The 26,082-nt window shown below is 41.5% G+C and overlaps 2 protein-coding genes across 2 annotated transcripts; one reads left to right on the top strand and one right to left on the bottom strand.

The window, feature by feature from the left end:
* The first annotated feature begins 381 nt into the window (after positions 1–381).
* LOC135488699 (cornifelin-like) lies at positions 382–1,964 on the top strand. The gene is made up of 4 exons (XM_064773404.1): positions 382–442; positions 660–764; positions 936–1,072; positions 1,249–1,964. Exons 1-4 carry the CDS (start codon positions 427–429, stop codon positions 1,339–1,341), a joined length of 351 nt encoding a protein of 116 aa, XP_064629474.1. The 5' UTR covers positions 382–426; the 3' UTR covers positions 1,342–1,964.
* A 622-nt stretch (positions 1,965–2,586) lies between these two features.
* On the bottom strand, positions 2,587–13,362 carry LOC135488298 (probable E3 ubiquitin-protein ligase HECTD2). The gene is made up of 20 exons (XM_064772847.1): positions 13,198–13,362; positions 12,682–12,772; positions 12,483–12,572; positions 12,293–12,347; positions 11,961–12,017; positions 11,583–11,679; positions 10,821–11,340; positions 10,310–10,565; positions 10,012–10,113; positions 9,684–9,764; positions 9,217–9,512; positions 8,840–8,968; positions 8,376–8,580; positions 8,072–8,275; positions 7,726–7,894; positions 7,268–7,452; positions 6,882–7,028; positions 6,562–6,660; positions 5,719–5,930; positions 2,587–5,479 (listed from the first exon to the last, which is right to left on the bottom strand). The coding sequence occupies exons 1-20, from the start codon at positions 13,208–13,210 to the stop codon at positions 5,359–5,361; spliced, it is 3,129 nt and encodes a 1,042-aa protein (XP_064628917.1). The 5' UTR covers positions 13,211–13,362; the 3' UTR covers positions 2,587–5,358.
* Positions 13,363–26,082: the final 12,720 nt, after the last annotated feature.

The raw sequence follows: 26,082 nt of genomic DNA, 5'->3' as shown, positions 1-26,082 counted from the left end.
CGATGTGACCAACGCCAATTCAGGCAAAAGCAAAGGATAGGGTGACGAGTTTAATGCCTTGGGGTGATATTTATCAGGCGACTGAAAGGCTAAAGGATGTAATGAAGATTAAAATGGGGAGCATTTGTGTATAAGGCCCCACTCGTCGCATTAGCCTCTTAAAAGTTATAGTTTTTATTTAGCTAAAGGATAATGATAGATTGAGTAGGCCCTTCCAGTCAACTTGTAACCCTGTCGAATATTTTGTCCGTTGCCGTGGTCGTAGGGCCTAAGTCTAGGCTAGCTTAATCCGTCTTAGGGAGCTAAGTAGGCTTAGTTGCCAGGTATGTTTCTGTAACAAACTTAAATGTAGACAGAGTTGATTTTAATCATTTTCACTTGCAACGGGGTTAGTGTAGTATCGAGCGCATACATTTCGAAGCCGCCATGTCCATCAACGAAGGTAACTATGCGAATTTAGAGAGAGACAAACTCGGAGACATCTTCTCAAACAAATTCTCATCGGAAATTGCATTCAAATGTGTTTAGAGACTGCACAACCTCAAATTCCTCGGATTAAAACACTCGCTCATGTTCGGTATAGTGAAATGATCTTCTCTGAACAATCCTCAGACCGAGCTATCATATCATGATTACATACATCTTGATTTAACCTTTAGGTGAAGAACCAGTAACTAGGCAGCCGATGGCCATGGAGACCCCAGCGGCTGGCCGGCCGTTCGCGACACCTCTCATGGGCTGCTGCGTTGGAGGAGCAAAAACGTGTAAGTTGTTAAGTGGGAAAATCACTCCAAAGATGTTTAGTCAAATTCGACACCGGGTTGTAATTCAATAATCAGAAGAATAAAAACGTTGTTCCACTCCTCCTTCTCCATGCAGGTCCCTTCTCGTTGCTCCGTCAACATTCTTTACGGCCATGGATGTCTTGTTTTCAGGTTGCTATGGCTTCTTTTGCTTACCTTGTATGCTATGTGGAATTGCCAAACGACAACAGGAAAACATATGTACTCCATGTTGTCCCGGTGGAGTGGTGGCAATGAGAACAAAGATGAGAGTTCAGTACGGAATTGAGGTAAGTTTGAATATATTCGCGCAAAATGATTTTTTTTTGGGGGGGGGGGCTATCTTGAGGCAAAGTCGGTATCGATGAACAAAAATCATGTAACGATGTCAAATTTAATGCTGATAAATCGAAACCGAGACTTCCGTGCTTAAATTGGTCACCAATGATGTCTTCTCTTCCCCCAGGGCTCCATCATGGGAGATTGCTGTGTCGCCCAGTGTTGTTTGTGCTGTGCCACCTGCCAGATGTCCCGAGAAGCGGACCATGTGGGACTATAGGCTACGAGTGTAGGTGATAGAGCCCATCTAAGACTGATGTTGAGAACCATCATTAATCACCTTACGCGGTCAAGACGCTAGATGTGCATATCCTCCACATGGACCCTTGTTCATCTCGCTGAACAATATCAAAAGAGATACAAGATCAAATTGTACATGTGTTTATTTCATGTCCACAGTTGCATTGAGAAAATGATGCATTTACTCCTGAAAAGATCTGAAAGAATATACTTGGCGAGCTCCAATGCAATCACATCCCGCAACTTAGAAGCATAAGACTGTCATTCTCCTCAGGTTTGTTTTAGCGATGACCATCCATCAGGATGTGATAAAGTTCTTGAGGTTTAGACTGTCATAACTGAGGGATCATTTCTTTGTTAATATTTCTTTTTTGTCGCTTCGCAATCGCGGGACATTGCTTGCGTTTGTGGTTCGTCACGACTGTCAACCCTGTCAGCCCGCCATGCGCACAGTTGGGTATCAAAGTCCTTCTTTGGATCATACTCGTAACAAGAATCAGTTGATATCTTTATCATCGGCACTATGCAGTGTTCATTTCTATGAACCAGTGCCAGATCAGACTGCTGTAATGGATCTCAAATAAATAGATGCATGTTATTTTCGATAAAGAGAATCGTCTTCTTTTTTATCATTTCACGATGTCGGCAACATGGGCCTAATTTGGTCTTCGGCGCAGCCTGAGCACTGCTTGTGCAGTGTCACAACCAGTCCACCATTGAAGATGTGTTACCAGTCCTGCCTTTGAAACAATCCTGACATTGTTCAAAGTGATGTCTCATGGTGTAAGTGAAGTTCACTGTGGTTGGGTTGTGACAGTCTCACCGTGCCACACAGGGGAGTAGTTAATGCGTCTTCCTCAACTTCCAGAAGTCTTTTCCCCCTAACTTCCCTTCATGATGTAGGGGGGAGTCACTCCATAACTTCATAATGATTACGAGGAGACGTCCCCACAATCAACATCTGAAGTTCTCTAGTCCTCCGTCCTCGAGTATCTTTCACTTGGCCATAGGTGCCAGATTTTTCGAAACCAACATCCCGGACGTCTGACATACCTAATATTGACAAATGCCATGGGGAGACATCAGGATCAAACCTTCCTTAGTTACTTCACCAGTGTTCATGTCACATCTTCAATGAATGTCGAAGAGACTGGTGCTTGTATGATCCACTAGATGTAGATACACTTACACAAATGAATGAAAAATGGATGATTTTTAATAATTTTTCATCATTTATTGGCACAATGACAAAATTTTACAGTTATAATATACTGATCAGAGAATTAATTCAATATGATGTCACGTAAAGCAATATCCACAAGCTGTAGGGGCAAAACCGGGATTTCTTAGCCTTTTTTGAGCATATTTTTCTCAAGCAAACGGAATTACAATACATATGGAAGGAAAAGTCAAACGTTTTACAATAATACAAGATAAGAGCCGTCTGTGCGAGTTTTGTTTTGCCTCAAAATCGGCAAACTGCATGGCAAAAATTGAAGACATCATATTTGTTTGTCACACGATATTATCAAAGGGATGTAGTGTAGGTTGTGCTTTTGAAGGAGACTTCATTAGTGTGTCAAAGACGAGGTACAATTCAAGGGTAAAGAATAAAAATGCTTTAAGCACACAATCCTAAACCTCTGAGAAGATACTTTTACTCAAACAGAAACAACCGTTTCAATACCTCTTCCTCTGGTACATGTAAGTATCCTCATCGACAAAATGAAAAATAGTCTAATTCAAATCTTAGTCATCAAGTCTAAGGCTTTTTTAAGTTTTAAAGAAAGTTAGCTAAACATCTTCAGATTTACAAAAAACTTCCACTCCATTGCAACATCACTTCCTTATAATCCACTGAAGCTTGAAATTGCACACAACGAAGATGAACAATTTGAGAGAAATTCCTTCTTATACAAATATAGTGGATATTGCCAGTTGTACGAATGCTATGAGAATGGTCAAATTTCCGACTACATGTACACAAAACATTCTCTTGGTTATTACCTTGAATAATAAGATGGAAGAAATACTGTCATTTGGCTATAATTCACATTAACAGGTACATGTATCAGAAAAAAAAAAAATTGAAAGAGAAATAAATAAAATGTACAGCTAATTGGGGTTGAATAATTTAGGATGCATCATTACTAGTATGTACAATCTTCATTTTAATGTAAGTAAATAGCCACTATCTAGATGTTCCATCTAAAACATATTGTTGACTTTATAGTAATATCGAACAGATACATGTAGGCGCCATCCATTTTAGGATGTACACATCTGAGCGGGAAGCCATCACAAATTTGTTTTTTCAAAGATCTTTTGATGGATTGCCTGAAAATGCTGACTTTTCTGTGTATAACGGATAGCTCCGAATGTAATGATCTGAATATTTTGTATTTCTTTGCCATTTTGCACCTATACAATGCCTCACCCAACATACAAGTTTGAGTTTCATACAAAAGCTCAGTACATACTGAAATAGTTGAAGTGTAACCTTGGGTTTCCCATTAAAGCTCATCAGATAGTTTTTAGTTACAAACTACAACAGAAATAACAAAATTCATATTTGTATCAAGAGCTAAAACTACTAGGTCTTCATAATATGAGAGTGCATCACTCCATAAAATAAATTTATCTGAAACAAAACAAATCCTTCACTGCACTATGAATTGCTGCTTGAAGAATAAAATATGCGGCAAAATGCCTAAGTTTGAATAAAATATATATGCTTTGAGGAAGATAAAAGTTCTGGGCCAAGATGGCCAGTCTACATTGTACAATTATTTTGAGTACGCCACAGAGAACATTAAGAAAGTATTTCGGAACAGATACGATGTGCAACATACACAGGTAAGTGCAGTAACCAAATGAAAATTATCAGAACGAATAGAGAAAGTCTCTCATCCAAAGTGAAAACTTTGGTGCAAAAAATACTTTTGTCTCTCAACTCTCCACCTCAGCTTGGTGGTAAGCTTAGATGTTTGAGATTGAACTTCTCCATTTCTAGTCTCGTGGCATGGAATTTAATACCACCAGCGTAAAATGGGCAGCGGAGAACACTGCCTGAACTTTCACTGAAAACTGTCGAAAAATTCATCTATACTGTCGAGCCAATAAACCATCGCTGTCTACATTTACTGTACATTTGCCATAGTCCCGACTGTGTGCTAAAAGTACCGTACTGATTATATCTATGTATCACACTAATTTGTTGAATAAGAGTATCATAAAGCTACGTAGTAACGACCATATTCAGATTCAAGTAAAATATTTGACAAGGGAAAAAGTCTTTAAGTATGATGCTCACAACATTTATAATCTGTCCAGCAGATGTCAATTAAGTTTCGAGTAGGTAGTTTATTGAAAAAGAAAATGAAATGTTGGTGATTGTCAATCAATGGTCCTTCCCTATGTCGTCAAATCATTGCTAGTATTCTGAACCTGGACATTTCAATTCTGCCCTCCTTTCATGTAAATAACACTAAAAGCCTATTATCTGACCAGCAGATTCTGCCCTTCAAACTAACCAGTTAGCCTATTCGGCCAACACTTGAGCCCACACTGGCTTCACATGGTCTTTGCAGTTTGTTCCCACAACTCTCGTCTCACAATGGCCCATTTACTTTTCACTTCAGATTCAGATTCTGGACAATACCAGAGCACCGCAGGCCAACCCTCCCTTCTGACTCATTAACTTTGGCTATAACTTCGTGCACAGCCGGTAATGATGAATAGTTATGGAGAACTGATTAGTGTGGACTACATTACAGCCATGATGAAACCAACCATGGCAGTCATGTCCCTTGCTAACATCCACAGAGAGAGTCCAATATCATACCACTTAATTATCCAATGTCTTCATAACAGACTTCCCAATGTAGCAGGGCACAAACAGTTGAAATGAAAGATGTCTCTTTACACCCATCATAGCCTTGAGTCAAGCTCACAGAAGCCACAGAAATAAACATATCTCCACTGTCACTAATCTTCTTCACTGCAGTCCAAAACCTTTCCCATTTTCGATGGCGATTGTGATCTTCTCTCGAACCTTCTTTTCAGAGCTGTACTCTGGTAACAGGAATCTGTTGAAACACGTCATAGCGGCTGGTAATCTGCAGAACAAGAAAGAGCTTTTGAGTGAGTCATCATGATGGCATCAAGTAATGTTGTTACATCCCATATCGTCAACAGCCATGACTAGGATCAGAGTAAGGCCAAAGCTAATCTGACCTTCACAGTTAGTCATCAGGTAGCAACACAACACACCACTTGCATTGGTCAACTCTTGACACTTCTCTCATTTCATGACCCAAACTATTATCTGTCCCAAACAATGTGTAAATACTAGTACTTGTCAGAATCTGCTCCATTTCGCTGTATGATGATGGGAAGATGACTCAGGCCCTTCAGCGGGACCCGATCGCTGCCCGTGATGAAGTGCAGCAGCTGGCGTTTCTGCTCCGGCGAGTAATCATGAACCGTCAGCCAGAACCACTTGATCACGCGATGGTCTTTGTGGTAGCCATCGTCATACGAGGCTGAACGCTCAAAAGCATCAAAGTCCTAAGGAAAAAAGAAGGAAAATTTTAAACACAAATATGCCCTAACGATACCTTGTTTACCAGCCAACAATAATGTGTGTCCTACCACACATAATGTTCAACCTCTATGAAAGTGAACTAACAAAGACTATGAAACCAAAGAGCACTATAACATTTCAACACCACGTTGATCTGCGTAGCCCAAATCCTCCCTATTTGAGCTGGTTATCGGAGTCTCATGGACTTCATGAAAGAACTACGCCATCACCATCTTCAGGGCAAGGCAGGAACTGAAAATACTAAACGGTCTTTCCAGTTCCTCCCGTTCCCTGAAGATGGCGATGGCGTAGTTTAGAACTTTAAATGACTTCGTGAAGGAACTACGCCATCCCTGAAGATGGCGATGGCGTAGTTCAGAACTTTAAATGACTTCGTGAAGGAACCACGCCATCGCCATCTTCAGGGTAAGTCAGGAACTGAAAGGACCTTTTCTTGTCTTTTCAGTTCCTCTCTAGCCCTGAAGATGGCGATGGCGTAGTTCTTTCATGAAGTCCATGAGACTCCGTTAACCAGCTCAAAGGGGAGGGGGATTCGGGCCACGTAGAGCTACGTGGTTTGGCGCTGAAGGTGTTAAGAAAAAGAAACAAACTTACGAAATCTGGGCTCCCACAGACAAGTAATTCAATTTCTTCAGGTCTAAACAAGGACAATACATGGCTATCACAGACTTTGTGGAATCCACGCGTGAACGCCTGAAAAGAAAATGGTGTTTAAAATATGGATGGATTGGAACTTTTCTCATTGATTTGTGTTGTCTGACCTCGGGAACAAATCAGTTTTGAATATACATCACAGCAAACATCTTCTGTGATGTCTGTCAAACAAAACAGATGAAAACCACTTCATGAAGACGATTGTCTTTTATACTGCCAATTTAGATTGTGTGGCACTGCTCAACAGAAACTGCACTCACCGCAAACTGTTTGGTTATACTCTCAGTAAGCAGGTACTTGATGTAAGACTCGACGTAAGAATGGCGATTTTCGTTGGTCACCATGATTTCAGCACCATTTGGAATGAGATCAACAGTTATGGTTTCACCGTACCATTGAGTTGTTGCCTGAAAATGGTCAAGAATTATATGAAATACATTGTAAATAAGTTGATTTGTCTCAAGTATTAAACTGGCCAAAACAACGGGATTACAAGTAAAACAAAAGCAGACGTTCCAGCATATCTTTGGTTGTATTTATTCCCAATTGTTTCAATGGAGAGGTGATGCAGCAGTGTGGTAGGAGGTTACATGTAGCACCAATGGTAAGGAACCATGCCAGTGCCAGCATAATCATCCAACCTTACCTGGAATGTAAGGCAAAATGTGTCCTCAACATCACCATCGAAGGCCAACAGCTCGACCAGGCTGCTGAAGATGACAGGCTCAACCTGACTCAAGTCACTCAGAGTGAGTGCCTGTTCTTGCAACTGCTTGTAGATCGCTAACGGGAACCGGATATCGAGGATGATGCCGTTGTAGATTGCTAAACCTGAGAAAAGATTTCGAGAATAAATTTGGCATCACTAGCCAATCAATGACTTTCAACCTAGAGCTTAAAGACTATGTCAACATGCATATGAAATGTACAACAGATGAATGAAAAGTCAAGCAACGTCGCAGGCAACAAGGGCTGATATTTCTGATTGCTAAAGTCAACATAAACTTCTCAAGAAACCAAAGTCCATTTGAAGTGCTGGAGTTGGCACAAGTAATTTGGTTTCAAAACTGTAGTATCACATCTGATTTAGGTCACCAAACTCACCTAATAATATTCCTACTAATTCAAACTCTTCATCAGAGTCGAATGAAGCACCATTTAACCAGAGATTCCTCGTCTCTTCTGAATATATGAACATGCCATAGTCTTGATCGAAGATCTCCGTGCAGACTAACTGGAAGAACTCCTTCTGGAGCCCGCCCATGTCCAAACCCTGCAAACAGATTGTACTATTGGTAGTAAACGACTTGGAGGCCTAATGGCGGCATCTGTTTCATCAGATGTTTGGCCATGAACACCTAAATTTTACTTCAGGAACTGGGGGGATGGGATCAGTTTGGCCTTAAGCACAAGGGTTAAGAAAAAGAAAAATGTCATGCATATTATTTACCTGCTCGCCACCTCCAATATACTTGATCTTGAGAGGCTTCTTGAGATCAACTTCTTTCAGTCTGATCTGAGATATCGTGTCATCGATGAGGTGATCCCGCCGCACCTCGAGCACCAAATATGGACACATGGCTGACTTGACGGCATTTGGCAGGCGTGGACACCGGCTGAAATCGCGCAGGTATTTCTGTACCTGGTTGACCCTCTGCAAAGATAAGGAAACCATCAATGATAATTCAGGTCAGTGAAGATTAAAAGTTTAAGACAAGTTGCCTCATGTACTGAGCTGAAAAACTTTCACTTACTGCTTGATGAAGAATGGCCTCCTGGTACACCCGTCTCATCTGAATGACAGCGTCTAGATGTAGTGCGTGAACTTTGGAAGAAGGATCGAGTAGGAATGAGTAATGTAGAAGTGATGTCTCGTGCTGGGGTTGACTTGATGTCGGCGTGACAGGGTCAAGGTGGCTTTTACACCAGCACTCGTATTCTGCCTTGTAGTCAAGTTTCCTGCATGACGAAGTGATGATTTAGTACCATGTTAACAAGCAAGAAAGTTTGAAAACCGACCAGAGATGACCGACACCAAATATCACCAAAATAACTATTACTATAAAAATGATATTTCCAAAGCGCTAAATCCAATGCGGTTTCATTGCTCAAAGCTCCTCACATGGCACTACCAAGCAAGTGTAGCTGCAATAAGTGAATCACCCATGATGGGTTCCTAACATTCAAAGTAACTGCTCAAGCACCAAGCCTCCCTCACCTGCCAAGCTCCCCAACATAGAACATTCGATATGGAATGATAGGAGTACCCGTCTTTTTTTCCTGGAGTGCATTAGCTTCATAGAATATGGACAGTGTCTCGGCCATAGCTATCATGGGAGGCTCAGACCTGAAAAATATAAGAGATAATACTCTGACCTTGATACGGGTCTAGTGATATACACACATGATTTCAATCCTTCAGGCAAACAAGTGCTACGCAGCTATGTTATAAGTAAACCCCGGTTTCAGTATACCAACACCCAATATCAGTGATTCTCTGTGATCATGTGATCTTGTGGGGGTCAATTCAATCAAGCAGCATAAGGTTAGATCAGACAATGACTTTTTGCACCGGAAAGTAAACCAACTACACACCTCTGATTATGCCTGAGTGACAACATCAAATGATCCTTCAGCATTCCCATACGTTTCTCAAAGAGATCACCATCGTACATAATCATCACCTCACAGAACGCTTCCTTGGTGGCAGGCAGCAAACCAGACAGGACAACGCACAGTTTCTGCCTCAGAGCATGATTGCGTCTCTTCCGGAAGAGTGGGCACTCGAGGAGTATCGCAAGCTGGTTCACCTCCTGTGGCTGTATTTGAACATTTGGTAAATGAGAGAGGAGGATTTCTATTGAATTACGCAGACAGGGCACCAACGAGTCCTGAAATAGAGGAAGAAAAATAAGTTTCAAAAGAAGATATTTCATATCATATCCTAATTGACAAATCAAAAGCAAGCTTGGATGCCACTAAAAACTCGTGGTTATGGACAGCAGCTGAGTACAGGGGAAACTCGTTCATATCGGCATTCCAATGTAACACTAGCCACCTACCTGTTTTATCAAGAGGTCATAAGCCTGTCGAACGCCCTTCAAGTCGATATTCCTGGCACAAATCGGTAGGGATTCATCGTTCTGTAAATGTCAATTGACACAAGTAATTAGAACAATCTGGTCAAAAACCAATCTGATTTCACCTTTAAAAGATTCCTTGTATATTAATGCACAGTCACCAACATTTATTTTTCAAGCAACTCAATGATAGGCAGCTGCAGTTTGATCTTAGGCTTTAGCTAAACTGGTCATGGAAACAACAACATGGGGTTCTGAGTTCTGAATTACGTCAATCCAGGAATTGATAAAGATTGTTTTGAAACCTTACCTTAAAACTATTGTTGAGTGAGTCTGATGAAGAGAAGACAGTGCGGATTGTATTGAGCAAAAATGATGGATCTTGAGTCTCAGAATACTTCTCAAGAGCACACTGGAAAGGAAACAAGAGTAGACATACTTAGGTCAAAATACATCAGCCTTGGTTCGGATCTGCTGGAATAAGTATACCCTGACAGAATACTCATATTAACCGGAGGATCTGTTCTTGTTCTGTTGAGGCTTCACCACAGGACAAGCACATTAAAGCCCCTCAAATCCCCGAATTGGTGGTAAGACATTATACATACCTGTAACATAGGAATGTTGAGATGGGTCAGTGAGAACTCCTGCATTCGTCCATAGCTCAACTCGAGCTGTAGCTGCCTTTCTAACTCCTCGAGGTTGTCTCCAAAGTCCCCGTCCACAGATGGATCAAAGTGTAAGCCATCTGAACCAATGGAAGACACTTCGTTCAAACTGCTGTGACTCATGCTCCTGCTTGGGACAAGGAGAGCGTTCTCGAGGCGGATCTGGTTCAGGGAGTAACTCAGCACGTGCGAGAAACTGAAACCAAAAAACAACATAGTTTACTGCTCACAACTGGACACTTGGTCATAACTTTCAAAACATTTCTAAAGGTGCTTGGACTGCATTTGCACTGTCAATTCAATGAACAACAAGTTACAAATGTGCATGGCGAAACCTTCCTCACCAAGACCAATCGGAGTTGACTTCAACAAAATCATCTCATCAGTTAGGCGTAATGAAGAGTTTGTACTACATGCACATGTACCCGGTATCTATTCTGACTTTATTTACCTGCCAAAGGAATTGAGTTCCGACGACCCAGAGAGATTGCCTAGGCTGTTACTCAGTTGTCTACACAGGGCCCTTGGCTTGACTGGCTGGCCTACAATACTGTCATCAGCGGCGATGAGTCTACTACGGATGTCATTCGGAGTGGGCACAATGAGACCAGAGGGCATCTTGACATTATTACTATCAACCTTGCTCCTACAAGCAAACGCCAGATTTTCTAACGAGGGGGTGAGGCTGATGCTTCCGATGCGTGAGTGATGAAGTGGCGATGGAAGTAGGATTTGAAGACTGGAACGAGATGGTGGCCGGGATGCTTCACGGAACAGCGTCTCAAAGGGTGAGCTTGAGTACAGTGCATAGATGAAAGAGGGACTTGTGGTGTCCTCGGAGTCGGGTTGGAATTCAGGTTTTGGCAGTGGTCGGTGTGAACTCTTGTCGGTCTTGCAGAGGCATGCCCTGTTGCTTGCAGCTAGCTCTATGCTAAACAGCAGGGTGAGTGCTGGAGTCAGCTGAACACAGTCTGAACAAATATGAAGGAATTAAGAACATAATCACAGGGAAATGAAAAGTTTGTTTTAGGTGTTATTAGCTTGATCTACAATACAAGTAGAATGTTAAGTTTGATAAAGTATTGTTAGAAAACACTCAGTAAAGCAATGAGACACTCCACCCCTGAACTAAGGCATGGTCTTTTTAAAGAAAAGCATGAACATCAAGGAGATGGTGCCGAGTGTATACAATAGTCATGATGAGGCTACTCACTTTTTGATGAAAAGCAAAATTTGTTGAGACATTTCTCATCACCGCAACCTTCTGTGAGTTGATAGTAGTATTGCTTGACTGAATTCTCAAAAGATTGCTGAAATGAAAGATATGATGACGAAAGTCAAAAACTACTATACAGTAAGAAAAGCAGAATTATCCACTTTTTGGGGAAGAATCTTTGAATTTGACCATAAAAATCCCCAGCGCTGATAGACATCGTTAAATCCAAAGAATGCAAAAATCTCTCAGCATTAGGAAAACACCCCTTTCTCGAGCAAAATAACTCTTACAAAAATCCTGGCTAATACACCTATGGGTTTCCACCAACCCTGCAAAAATCTTCTAAATCTCTTGAAATAATGAAAGAATACCAACCTTTGCAACATGACTAGATGTGTATGGTGCATCGTAACTTCTGGCAGGCACAGCTTCCTAGGAATTGTAACAGAGAAGATATTAAAAGCAACTGAAACCATGGTGCAATTTCTAACTTGAGTTCAATTTCTAATCTAAGGTGCGATTAGAGGACATTTCAATTCAAGACACAAATTAAAATGATTTGTTTTTAGACAAAATAGTAATGATCAATATGGTAATAATGCCACTGTCTAGTGGAATTTAGCATTTTTCAATTCATCATCAAATGCCAAATAAGCTGTTCTGACAGTGGGACATAAAGTGGATGAAACTTAAAAAATTGTCCTCACCTGGATTGACAGATTGCTGTCAGACAAGGCAGCCAAATTACTTGCACTCAAAGTCCTGAAAATAATGGTGATGTTCGAATTATATTCTATTCTAATAATTAATTCTATTCTAATAATTGATTCTATTCTAATGACACTGACTGCTACAAACTCGGACTTTTCTGTGAGAAAAAAAGCCTTTCGAACTTACTTTGACAGTCCATCTTTGACTTGCAGAAGATTGGTGAATGAACGGCTCGAAGGCACCTCACGGTTCATCATCCTTCCTTGCTCATTTGCCCTGAAGTGCAATTTGAGAGTTTTGCTGATACTGGTTGGAACGAACTTGTGATACATTCTTCTAGAATTAGTAAAGCAAGTTGCAAGACACTGTCACTTTGTAGACTCACCTTGTGGCCTTGCTGATTTCTATCGCCGGAAGTGAAGCACGTTTTGCCTGTGGAGCACGCCCAACTGGCACTTTGAAGACTTCGTCCCCTTCTGCAAAGAAGAAAAGAAGAGCTATAAACTCACCAGTGTTTGCGTGTGTGGTCAATGTCATCATTGACTGTCCTGCAACTGCAACCAGTGAATTGATATCTACCTATATTCAGAGTATTGGGACTCTGAATATAGGTACCGTGCTGCAACTAAATGTAACATCCAACATCATGACATGATATGATAACATACACAACTAAGTAGACTGGCTCCTATAATACACACTCAGCTCAACATGCTCAGTAAACTGCATCACCACGATGACAAATGAAAGAGATGAATGTATGTTGGGTTAGCATTCTTCCAACATTATTCATTGTAGCCTATCGGCTTATGATTTCTTTGATTTCATGATTTGATTGATTGATTGATTGAACTTGAAGAAAATTCGAAAATTTGGAAAACTGAGAAAATGAAAATTTTACCCTTCGCAGCCATTTTATCACAGTATCGCTCTAACAGCTAAAGTGTGGTGACATACTAACAACTACGTGAGTGTGAAAAACGTTATTTCGCTTGATTATTTCTCAAAATCGAGAGGTTTGCAGCAAAAACCTGTTCAACAAAATTTTTATTTTCCTTCAGACGGCCATTTTGAATTTCAAGTTCATTTCTTGAATATCACGATTCGATTTTATCATAACTTTTATATTGAATCGACTTAAATTCCATAACATAACTTTTAACGCATTAAAGTCTCTACAATCTGGTTCTGTCCATTATACTGATTTCTAGGTGTGAAATAAACATTAAAGCTATCCTACGATGCGGCGACTACATTTGATAAGATAACTTTGGTTATGAAAATATAGTTATATTATTATCCGCTAGGTGCCGCAGTACATACAAGGTGTTTCGAAAAAAATGTAGTAAAATTACTTGAAAGAATTGGTATTGGTCGTGAACAGGGCAAGGCACAGAGTATGAAGCCAGAGAGATAAATATTTTTGCTCTTATAATGGAAATATAATTGAAAAGGTTTACCCTGATTAAAAAAAAAAGAAGAAAAATCATGAACCCTCTGCAAACGCTGCAAAGTTTTGTATACCCGAGGGACAAACAGGATCTCCAGGGTTTGCAAGAGGTAATTGCCATAGCAACGCACGCGTTGACTCACCCGACTCGGGTTATCAAGATGACACTTTATGCGAGACTCACATGAGGCGAAAGTCTCAATTAAGTTTATTGATCTGCAATCAGAAGGAAACGCCCATCACCAGAGAGAATTAGCAGTATCAGAAATGACAGGTTACGGAACACTCGTCGCGAGAGTGCATTTTATATACTGTAAAGACTACTCTGAGCCGTTCATCACGTAAAACTTCTGGTCGCCGATGAAACAATGTGCTGCATATCTTGGGATGGCAAATCTAAATTTTAGACGCGGAATACTTCTACGTCTTTTTTAGTAATCCTGATGGGCCGGACACGATCTATTTAGATTTTTTAAGTTATTTTTGGGAATGATAAGAATGTCCATTACATTATCAAAGAACCCCCTGAGAATAACTGCGAACAGAGAAACGCTCAATTTTCTTTGGTGAAGAGGTTACCATAGTTACCACTGATGAATCACAGCGTGGAAAGTACCATCGGATAAGGGACATTTCACCACGCACTTCCATAAGAAGCTGACACTAAAAAATGTAACGCTGAGGGTTGTATCCTATTGATTTTCAAATCGTCTAATCCCCTGTGGGTTGGAAAATCGAATAAGATTCTTTTCTGGCAATTCCTTCGAGGGATTACGTCATCTAACTAGATATGCTACTGCTTTAGAGTCTGGCGTCCCTGGTCAATGAAAGGTTATTGAGATCGATATAGGCATCTACGATTTGCCTTTTCAACATCGACATTAAGATATGACGGGTTGGTCGATGTGAATCAGTATTTGCAAGTTTGTCATGAAATATGATGGCGATGTCTCGATAAATCTACAGTTAGTTGTCTCCAGGGTGCCTTACAAACAAAATCATATGTAATTTGCCCGTCCATTTACAATATAGTATCGTTTATATCACACGGTTATGCTTCCAGGATGCAGTTCTGGCAGAATGGCCAACAACTCACGGATGTCTACAGGCCTATGAATACATTTTTCGCAAATGGCATCCCGGAGTCTACGTCGCGAATGGATTCCAACGGAAAATATCACATCAGAGAGGTTGAAGCATTTCACTAGTTTGCCCAAGGGAGCTTAGCCTGTCAGCAGATGTCATGTCAAATAACCATTCGTCATTCATATCACAAGCGGTCGATAAGGCTAGCAATTCCGCAATAAATAACTTCTAATATGCATTGGATCATGATTGCCTTGACGGACAACAAAATACAAGCACTACTCAAGGAAGTCGTTGAAAGCAATGCTTGCAATTGGCACCAGCAAAAAGGCAACGATTGATGGACAGCGTTGTGTACGGTAGAAACTCTTCGCGGCAAATGTGTCATGCTACAGATGAAAACATTTTGTCCAAATATTTTTTTCACTTGTTTTTTTCGGCTCAAAATAAAGAAACATTATCAGTCCCAAAAATTTTTTCCAAGTCCAAATATTTTTTTCATTTTTTTCTGCTTAAAATGAAAAAACAGTCGAAGAAACATCGATCATTTGCTCAAAACGAAGATACATCATCAGCCCCAAAAAAATGTTGACTTTGAAAATTTTTCAGAATTTTGAACCATTTCTCCATCGTAAACTCAGCTCAGGTATATCATCCGACGGCTGCTAATCCAACAGGTAGAGGTGTGCTTCAATTCCTTCCAACGTCTGCTGTATACAGTTTCCCCGGTTAGGTATATCTTTCATCGTCGAACCAACAATCCTTCTACACTTGCCCATGGAGTTGATCGAAATCGCCATCGGGGCATTCTTGGGTTAAACAATTGGGAAGGCGCGTCCAAAATAACTTTAGTGCAAACGTGTTTAGTTGGGGGAAACAAACGCTGGGAATTGGAAGAGAGATCCAACTGCTTTTAAAAAGATGGCTGGCTAGTACCATTATCTCAAGAAAACTATGTCGAAACGCGATGGTAAAGTTCAGTCCGTGGTGCATCAAGTTGATTTGAAACGTTTTCAGTGTCGATCTCAGATAAAAGGGAGTTTTGACAACGCCAGTCCATTACTGGCCAATGCCTCCATGCCTGCTCTTGCGAGCAAGCTTTTATGGGCTACTGCCTCCATGCCTGCTCTTGCGAGCAAGCTTTTATGGGCTTCTGCCTCAATGACTGCTCTTGCGAGCAAGCTTCTGTGGGTTAATGCCTCCATGATTGCTCTGCGAGCAAGCTTTTATGGGCTAATGCCGCCATGACTGCTCTTACGAGCAAGCCTCTATGGGCTAATGCCGCCATAACTCAGTGCTCTTGCGAGCAAGCTTCTATCGGCTGAAGGTTCGAGATGAGGTAGATCAACCGGAGAAAAAGAAGTCTAACGCAAGGTGGATGACCATGAAACTTTATTTAACATTAAAACACATTCGCTTGAAACACCAAGACATACCGAGAAACAAAGGTCCCATTCACTAACACCAATATTTAACTAGGCCTACATATCGCGTTCTTTGCTCTTTCGAATGATATTCTAGCAGGGGAGAATTCAGTAGTCGGAAAAAGAGCGACACCCTAGAGGAATCCTGGGCAAATTTCCAAGACTTTTTCAAATAATGTCTTGGTGGAACGCAGGCCCTCTGTGCCTCTTTCTGGATTCGACACCATGGCGAGATATTTCAAAACATGCAACACGATGGCAGACATTGCAGTACAGCCACACGACACCGTGACTCTCTTTCCTAACTTGATGATATCAAATAAAATGCTTTAAACTTGATAATATCAAATGAAAGAGAAGTGAACTTATGCGCAAAACTAAACTGATGCAAGGTTTCTTTCTAACCCATTTCAGGGCCTGAGATTGCCGGGTCAACTTTCACTCAGGCAGGGAAATGCTGAGCTATATTCTTTAATGCCCATACTAGACGTCTTTGAAAGTGCAGCTTAAGAGTGATATGAAGGCTCAGTTGACTTGGAAAGATCAATAACTTATTCCTCACAGTACTTGAAGGTGTAAACTTAAGCTTCTCTAAAAGAACTCAAAACGTGATATATTTCTAAGGTACATAATCATACAGTAAAAGCAGCACTTGAAATTGACGTTTCAAAGGAGAACGGAAGCCCTTTACTCAAGTAGGAGTGCCAAGTAATGTACATGATCCTTTATTGCTGTTTCTTGCACACTGTAGAAACTGTTCTGAGGCATCGGGCATGCAGAGCTGATCAAACAGTAGGGAGTATCTGTTTGATCCATCTCAGAAATGACCATCATGTCTCATAGGTTTATGGATACGACTCAGAGCAGAATCTACAGTGTCAGGAGGCGCCGATTCTCCATCGAGTCTAAACAAAGAATCAGTACCGGTATCGAAGGAGATATCAAAAAATGATTGATATGACCCTGTAATGCGATACATCTCACCATCATCATCGAAAACCTCTTTTTAATTGAAAAAGCATGAAAAACACACCACACCATTGTGTTTTGGCTGTTTTGTACACATTATACATACTAGCGTGATAATAAGCTCTGAATGCAACACGTACACTGGATTTCAAAAGCGAATTTACCATCTAATTGAACAGGTTAAACATGTATTCATGCTACAGCAAGTACACGCCTGCTACAGAAGACGAGGTTCAAATTCCACAGTCTTTCGATAATCTCTTGTAATTAACTTACAATTCTTAACATTTCTTCGTGCAGGTCCGATTTTTTCCAGGGATGAGAATGGCAAGTTGGGACATACAGTATATGAAATCTCGGTGAATTGTACGAAATATTCATCTACTGAATGTTTTGTCTTGGAAATTTTGAGAGAAACTCTAAAATCCGATGTTAGGCGCAGCCAGAATATTCTCATCCCCGTTTATCTCCGTCTCAAGTGTGAACTCCGTTCTGTGAGCCATGCGACGGGCCTGCCGTCTATGAATAATGAATCTATATAAAATGGATTTAAAATAGCATGTCATGGATTTTGTGTGTGATTGTTTTAAAAATGAATTGATAAGCGCATCTCTATTATGCATGCGGATTGATATGATGTGACAAGAAAGACCTTCTAGCGATTTCAAACTCCATACCGGTATACATGCATTATCTACAACTAAACATTCATAAATAACATGATATTGCAATCCTCTGTAGTAAGTTTGATTATAGCAATGAATTTGAAATACTGCCTTTCAGTTATTGTTTCGACACATAGAAATTGTATCACAATATGCGCTCACTAACACAACCATTTTAAATCTAAAAGCAGTTAGGCTTGCGATTTGAAGCTAATGGTACTTAGTAATTAAAAATATGACTATGCTCTTAAGTCAATTATGCATTCGTAGTATCCAGTTATATTGATGCCCGTGTCCTACGCCTCTAATAAGCTTGGCAGCAACACGCAAATCTCCCATTTGCACATTTACAATCGTTTTCCTCCCAAATGCTAAGACATGGTAACCATGGTTTCACCACGAAGCCTACATAACTCCCAACCTATACTTTTACTACGAAATGTTATTAACGGTCATGAGAAGTTCTCACTGTTACCAAATGATATTTACAGACATGGCTAATAGTCATGATATTGGTTGACAGATATGACTTCAGAAGTAACTGTGTCTGTCACAGACCAACTGTTATGACGATAAAAATACAGCAATGACCGATATCACTGCAAAATATTCACGATGGGTTTCATCGACATTTGCATGCCGGATTTGATAATGCGACAGAACAGGAACTGTTTCTATTCTAAAACACATCAAACTACGTTGAAATGAGATGTTGTTCGCTAGTAGCATCGCCAGCCTAAAAACTCAGTATCAGAAGTTGGGTCCGTGGTTGCATTTAAACCATTAATAACAGTCATCGTTGTGAGACCAAATCACTGCGCCATGAAAGCATTGTTGATGTACATTGAAAGAAAACGATGTCATTATTGCAACTACGCTATTTTCAGAAGAAAGTATCACATACTCTCAAGAATCGTGCGATAAAACCCGGCCTGTGGCCACATTTAAAAGCAATTGAAGTGGAGAACCTTAACCCATAGCCAACAATCACACCAAAATGCAAAAAAAAATATCTAGGCTGAAGAAAGGTTCAAGACTAATGAATGCAACAGCGACTCTTCATGACCTGATCAGCTATCTGTGTTTATCTTTAAACCACACTTAACCAAAGTCAAGTTTTCTCAATGATATGTTATTGCTTAGTGATGTATTGCAAGGTGCAGGGGAAATACAGTGATAGAAAAACCGATGGTCCCACCCCCAAATTGCATGAATAGAGTCAACATCGAAATGCCAGATCATGAAGAAAAACCATCTCAGTAGATTTTGTGATAAAATTGCTTTGTCTCACTCTATGGCAGAAAAAAGTTCCTACTGTTAATGACACCAAATACATTGTATGAGGAAATTAACAGCGGGAACATGTATTCTGCATTTGTTTTCATGCAGTTGTATACATTACGGGGCGGGCCAATCCGAAAATATCTACACATACAAATAGGCTACCAATGTGCTTCTGGTGTCAGGTAAACATAGAGTAAACAGTGTTTGTTAACACCAAATTTGAAATCGTCCAACTGCTTCCACCATTTATCACACAGCTCACGAAATATCTCGAGCAGCTGATGACTTATCCGCATTCCCTAGCGTCGACTTTATTTCTCCAATACTTTTAGCAAGCTCTGCAAGGCGCTTCTCCATTTCTGATCTATCTCCTCCGTTTACAACCTCCTCAATCGACTTCGGTCGAGGTTTTGCAACCTCGCTGGTTTCCGTAACTCTTCTGAATCCTTCGTACTCAATTGCAAGTTTGACAGCATCCTCCAACGTATCTGGCCTGCCCTGATAAATATGCTTCAACATTCCACTGTCTTTCAACGCATCCATAAAATGAATTCTCGCTAAGGGTTTGCGCTGGTTCACTGGTATCTCTGGGTAGGCCAGGTCGGTTAATCTTTGGACGTCGCTGCCCAAATCTCGCAACCTTTCCTCAGGCTTCCGAACACGATTCCTCAACTCGAACAAGTACAACTCAGCTTCATCGCGTGCAGTAAAGAATCTTCCAAGAGTTGCGACCAAATGATCGAAGTCGCGCTGATTCTCGGCAGGCAGTTTGCATGCCACTTGCTTTGCCCTGCCCTTAAGGTGGGCGAACAAGTAAGATCCCTTCACCTGCTTATTCCATTTCTTTGCCCGACAGAACGCTTCAAAATGTTGGAAATATTCACTCCAAGACGAGCCACCAGTGAAGTATTCCAAACCAACGGATTCCGACAGATCCACGTCGGGGTAGTCATCAACCTTGCTTTCACCATTAGTGACATCCTTATTTGACGAGATAAGGGTCCCAGAAGCGTTGGTAAGGACCTCATCAATGGGGCTCAGGTCATCAAGGGATCCGACAAAGGATGCCCGATTAGACGCCCTTTCTAAAAGTTCAAGATCCTCGTCCTCTAGTTCTGACAGAGGAGAACTGTCAAATAGTTTGCTAGCTCCAGGCTCTAGTTCAGCACTACGTGTTATTTCAATGGTAAGCTTATGAAGTTCATCAACCTTATTATCAGGGGCTTTGCCAGTTGCAATCCTTATCGGTTCACTACGAGAAATTTCAGCATGACTTTGCCCTATGTCACTGTTATCAACAACTGCTACAAAGTTAGGGATTTCCTCTTCTCTTGGGGCATGTTCCTGCTGGATGACATCCTCAACAACAACAGGTGGTTCTGACGACGGAAAAATAACAGTTTCCTCCTTTGGCGTGTTATCAGAGCAGACGGTATCTTCATCGTCTGGTATCTTCGTAGGACAGATTGAATATTCGTACGCACTCGAAGCCTGAGCGAACAGAACCGCGCTCGTGTCTTGGAACCTTGACTTGGTCGACGTCCCTGTGCCAGTTCCGTAGCAAATATCTGTGGACTCCTCTCCTTCCGACCCACCCTCATGAATAACTTCTCCATGGTCAATTACAGTATACTTGTCCGAACTGCTGGCCAGGCTTGAATGACATGGTCCTGGACCATTTATGGGGTTGCCGTGCCAGACTTGTGTGTCCTTACTGGCCTCAGACAGTTCGTTTGTTGGTGTCAGTCCAGATGACGGCTCTACCACTTCCTCTTCATCAAGATTCGTATCTTCAGTTGATAAGATTCCAATCGTAGCATTTGCTGATGAACGACCATCCCCGCTTTCGTCCTTGTTTGGCACACAGACCACTCCAGTGTCTACTACAAAATCAGATTCATCGGGGGTAGTATCTGTCAACACCAGTGGCTCAGAATCATGTACTCCCATGGCCTCTTGAGATGGCAATGTCTGCACTGTCTCTTCAGATGAGACCGTTATGATCTCAGAAACTGAAACACTCTCCTCAAGCTTCTCCGCAGTAGCATTCTTTACCCAAGTGTCCTGTTTATCCACCACTATTTTCTCCCCATTTTCTCCTTGATATGACATATCCTCATTGTCAGGGACATCAGAAACTCGACTCGGATCTTCCACAGCTATTCCTGGCACGTAATCCTTCTCACCTAGCATTACAATCGATTCATTGGCACCAGCGTCTGACAAGATTTCATCCTCCATCTCCACATGAGAAGCAGTATCCGTTTCGTGACAAACTACTGATAAGCTTGTATCCATTTCTACAGATGTACCAATTTCCTCGTTAAAATCCTTTTCATCATTCTTATCACTCAGATTCACTTCACCATCCTTCGACAGAATCGATGCTTCACGATTTATGACCGCACAGTTAATAACATCATCCGATTCAACATTTGAAATATCAGAAATATCCACTTTGTTTTCGAGTTCTTTACTGCCACCAAGTTGACGATTCTCATCACGATCCGTTTCTAAATCTTCTTGATCTCGGACCATGTCCTCAGTAGCCTTGCGTTCATCCACAGCATCTTTAGCATTTGATTCTTGCTCAATATATACATTTAAATCCAAACCTACACTGGACCCATTATCTCGAACAGTTGTTGCAAGTTCAACTTTACTATTGTCACCTTGTTTGATTGCAAGGTTATCCCCACCTTCTTGGGAATTATCGACTGACGTATCATCAGGGACAGTGTCAAGTTCCTCACTCTCGTCGTTTATTTCCGACATAAGTTTATCCTCTATTACTTGGCTATCAGAGGCAACAGCATCATTTGTTTCCACGTCTACGTCATCAGTGGAGACAGTTTCGATCATACCACCTGCTAGTTGCAATTCCTCTTTCTCCCTAGTAACGGGTATCTCTAGATCTGCTGTTAACTGATCATCAGAATCAACCAATTCGGCAATTTCGTCCCCTGTGTTACCGTCAGTTCCACAAACTGCTGTATCTGATGTAACAAGTTTAGAAGACAACAGGCTTTCGGCTACGTCATCAACCACTTCCTGTGCTGCAGTGTCGTCAACTGTGGTCGGTTCTTCCAATGCAGGTTGATCACCGAGGCCTTTATGTTCTACTGCAGGCTCGCCAACATCAATAACTACTACATCAGCATTACTAACTACGGGTACAATATCAGTTGCAAACTGCTCGCCAGTTCCACAAATGCTGGATTCACCTGCGGGCGCAGACATACTTTCGGTATTAACACCAACCGGATCAGTTTCATCGCAAGAAGCCACTTTGGATTCTTCCTTGGCTACCTCAAGCTCTGAATCCGATTTTGTAGCATCAGCCACGCTGTCAGTTTCATTTATTGGAACATTGTTGTTTACCTTTCCGCTGTCTAAAGCAACGTTCGAGCCACCAGACATGGCTGGTTCTATCTTCACAACTGTGGTTCGCATTTCAGTTGTCACGACAGTTGTAGTTTCAACATAGTCTTGCCCAACGCTAGATTCAATAGTTTGATTAGTTACGATTTTCTGTTCTACCTCAACCTTGTGGTCGTCATCCACAGCCGCCATAACGTTAGTCTCCTCCACGACATTTACATTATCAAAAGCATCATCACTCTCAACAAGTTCAACATGTGTTGCCTCGAGTTCAGCACTTATTTCAACTTGTTCAGTATTATCAGCTGGCATTAAATCCTCTGTCTCAATTACCATATCTGTGGTATCTGTTGCAAAGTTAGGTTGGGTTTCGTGTGTGTATTTTGTGTCAGGTGCATCGTCAATTCCTTGGCCACTGCTTTCCCCGGTGACGTTCGTTTCAGTTAAAACCCCAACAGCCTGGAATTCACTACCATCAACCATTTCCTTAGGTGTCACGCTCTGCTCATCCCCGCAAGATTCAATCTCAGTATTAGCCGTACCAAAGTCATTAGACTCGTCAATATTTTCAATTGGCGCCACATTAACAGCGGTAATGGTTTCTTTCATTAAATCGTCGTCTGAATCGATACCCTCTTTCTCCTCCACCAGGCTCTGATCAATAGATTCGCTTTTTTCAACATCTGCATCATTTGCTACCTGTGAGCATGGTGCCACGCCCAGCACACTGCCCTCGGCGGGCGCTTCAGTGCATGTACCAACTACGTGTGTCGCACTGTCATCACCATTCAAGTCAGAATCTACACCATCAGAATCTAAAGCTACGACATGCTCCTGGAGTTCAGTTGTATTTGTCGCATCGTCAGCGAACCCATCGACATCGTTAGTTTCATTAACTGGTGCCTCATTGATTTCGTTGCTGGTAGTATCGAATAAAGGAGCATTGTCAATGTCATCACCAACCTCAACGGGCCCATTGACAGCGATGTCATCGTTCGCTGGAGAGACTCTTTCGAGCGGTGGAGCTAATACCTCACTCTCTGATACATGATGATTGACCTGCCCATTATCCATTGGCACGTCACTGGTTTCGTTGACATCGTTTTCATCGGGAGTCGGACTCATGCTGTCAATGTCATCACCACAACCAGTAGCTACTGGTGTCACTACGAGTGCATCACTCTCCACAATAGGAGAATCACCAGTAACAGTGTCAGTAGTGTCTTTATTACCATCGATCTGGCTTTCGCTGACATTGTCATTAGAGTCATCCACTAAATCATTGGCCGTATCGACATCTACACCATCAGCATTGTTACTTTCATAGGCTGGCTCATCTGCCACTAATCCCAATGCAACATTGTCCTCTAACAAAGCACTATCATCCAATGTTACAGTATCCTCAGGGCAAGGTTCCGTTCCACTGACGTCACTATCAGAACATACTGCTTTAGGCTCATCCGTCTTATTTTCATCCACATAAACAGCAACGGCATCCGTTTCGGAGGACGTCACATGCGATGCGACTTCAATCGTCTGCTCACTGGCAAGTTCTGTAGTTTCAGAAACAAAGCTTATTTCCATGGCACTGACTTCACCCCGTGCTGAGCTCTCATAAGACGTTTCCATATCCGAAGCAGAACTGATTTGATTAGCATCATCAGTTCCTTTCTCAACTGAGGAGTTGTCATCAATACAAAAGTCATTTTTATTCCAAAGATCCGAAGCAGACATGTCAACAGTGTTAGACGTATCTGGTGTGCTAGACGTTGCGATGACATTTGCATTGTCCACCTCTTCGGAGGAAACACCAGGTTCAACTGTCGGCTGTTCGCCCTCACAGACGGACGAGCCGTTGTTATTCGTTGGTTCGGGGGTATCCATGACTCCAGAATCTGACTCCGACTCCGAATCTGAATCGGCTTCAACTAAAATATTGTCATAGCTGTCAGACGAGCATGCCGTGATACCATAATCCGTAATTTCATCTGAATCAGAATCACAAGTGTCAGTTGAAACCTCTTCTCTGTGGTCATCAATTCGATAACTCTGTTCGGAGAGTTCGTTTGAATCGTCAGAGTCACTGCCGTGTATGATATCCACTTCAGCAAAAGAGACTTTCTTTCTTAGCTTTTTGGTTTTCTTTTGCTCTTCTGCTTTATCCATCGAAATGAGTAATCAAACGAGAAAAAAGAAAAATTATAAAATGAATATAAAAAACAAGCTGTTCCTTTTGCGACGTCCAATTAGTGAAGGAGTCGGCACGGCTTGCGTCTGTAGGAAGAGATTTTTAAACTTAGGCGATGAGTGTCTAGGAATGCACTCAAACTTGTTTCCGTTTGTTAGTCATTTCGTTTTAAGACTCAGTCATTTTACAAGTGCCTTTCATTGTGATCAAGAAAAGGTGAATAGTTAGTGCAATCAAAAGCGTCTAACCCTACATAGCGTGAACAGAGATGAGCAAATGTGAATCGAAAGTTCTTAGCTTGTGTTGTTAATGGCGACTGCTCATAGCGTTTCAAGTGTCAGTCACTTCCCGAGATACTTCCAGGGGTCACATCAAATCGAGTCATACGCACCATAAGAGGGATGCGTTAAATCCGTCCAATATCCACAGTTATTAGACGTTAGCATGAAAAGAGTAATTATTACGACTATCACTCTACGCACTCGAACAGAAAAGCAAACACTAGGTCGTATACTAGTAATATCCGTGCCTGTCATCCGATATTCTCTCGTATGTTGTTCTAAAATGAGCGTAATACTACCATATCATTGCCGTGTGTCTCGAAATGTAATTAGACGCTTCCCAGCGGAGCAGAGTTGTCAATTAGCCAAAACAGTACACAAGTCCACACAACGAACACGCTGGTTAAGTGTGGTTAATGTTCTGACAGTACCAACAGATGGTTGCTCTCCTATCCAACGATATAGCTCCGATTACCATCAGGCTTCACTTGAATATAGTGGGCTGACGCAAGTGAAGTGCCTTTTGTCTTAATTAATTGTTATACGGCGTCGATCGTCGCAACGTCATCAACATAAAATAGGAAGAAGAGCAGTACTTCAACGACGATCCTGGAGAGAGAATCACAGTACAAGACGACAATGTGCTGCAAGTCCTAATTAATTGATATGTTCTGAAATGTCACCACAGCACAAGCCGATCTTCTCCGAGGATATAATCCTCGGGCTATGCTGGCTGACAACTGCAAGAATAGAACAGCAAGAGTGAATGAGCCGCCAGTCTTAATTAGTTCCCGATCAAAGATAGGTTTTCCCGATGGTTACCATAGAAATGGGAGTCACCGGCTAAATGCAATATGATTGACGCACACTGATCCACAGGGAGAGCTGTCCTCTGGGGGAGTTTGGTCTCAGATGAGGCGATCGTAGGGAACTATTAGAAAAACACCTTGTGAATTCCTTCCGAAAGAAGATTGCTATATTTCCAAAGGTTTACACTTCGTGAAAATTCCTTTCCCAAGTATAAAAGGCTCTGCAATATAACACGTTATCTTGTCCAT

Source organism: Lineus longissimus, chromosome 5 (assembly GCF_910592395.1).
Source record: "Lineus longissimus chromosome 5, tnLinLong1.2, whole genome shotgun sequence".
Taxonomy (NCBI): domain Eukaryota; kingdom Metazoa; phylum Nemertea; class Pilidiophora; order Heteronemertea; family Lineidae; genus Lineus; species Lineus longissimus.
The sequence above is the reverse complement of the archived record's forward strand: the minus strand, read 5'-3'. Positions and strand labels throughout refer to the sequence as shown.

Coding starts and splice junctions, on each gene's coding strand:
- LOC135488298 (XM_064772847.1), bottom strand. Junction 11,680..11,960: donor CATCTAGTCATGTTGCAAAG/GTTGGTATTCTT, acceptor CTTTCATTTCAG/CAATCTTTTGAGAATTCAGT. Junction 7,453..7,725: donor ATTAGTAGGAATATTATTAG/GTGAGTTTGGTG, acceptor ATCTTTTCTCAG/GTTTAGCAATCTACAACGGC.
- LOC135488699 (XM_064773404.1), top strand. Junction 765..935: donor CGTTGGAGGAGCAAAAACGT/GTAAGTTGTTAA, acceptor TCTTGTTTTCAG/GTTGCTATGGCTTCTTTTGC. Junction 1,073..1,248: donor GAGTTCAGTACGGAATTGAG/GTAAGTTTGAAT, acceptor CTCTTCCCCCAG/GGCTCCATCATGGGAGATTG.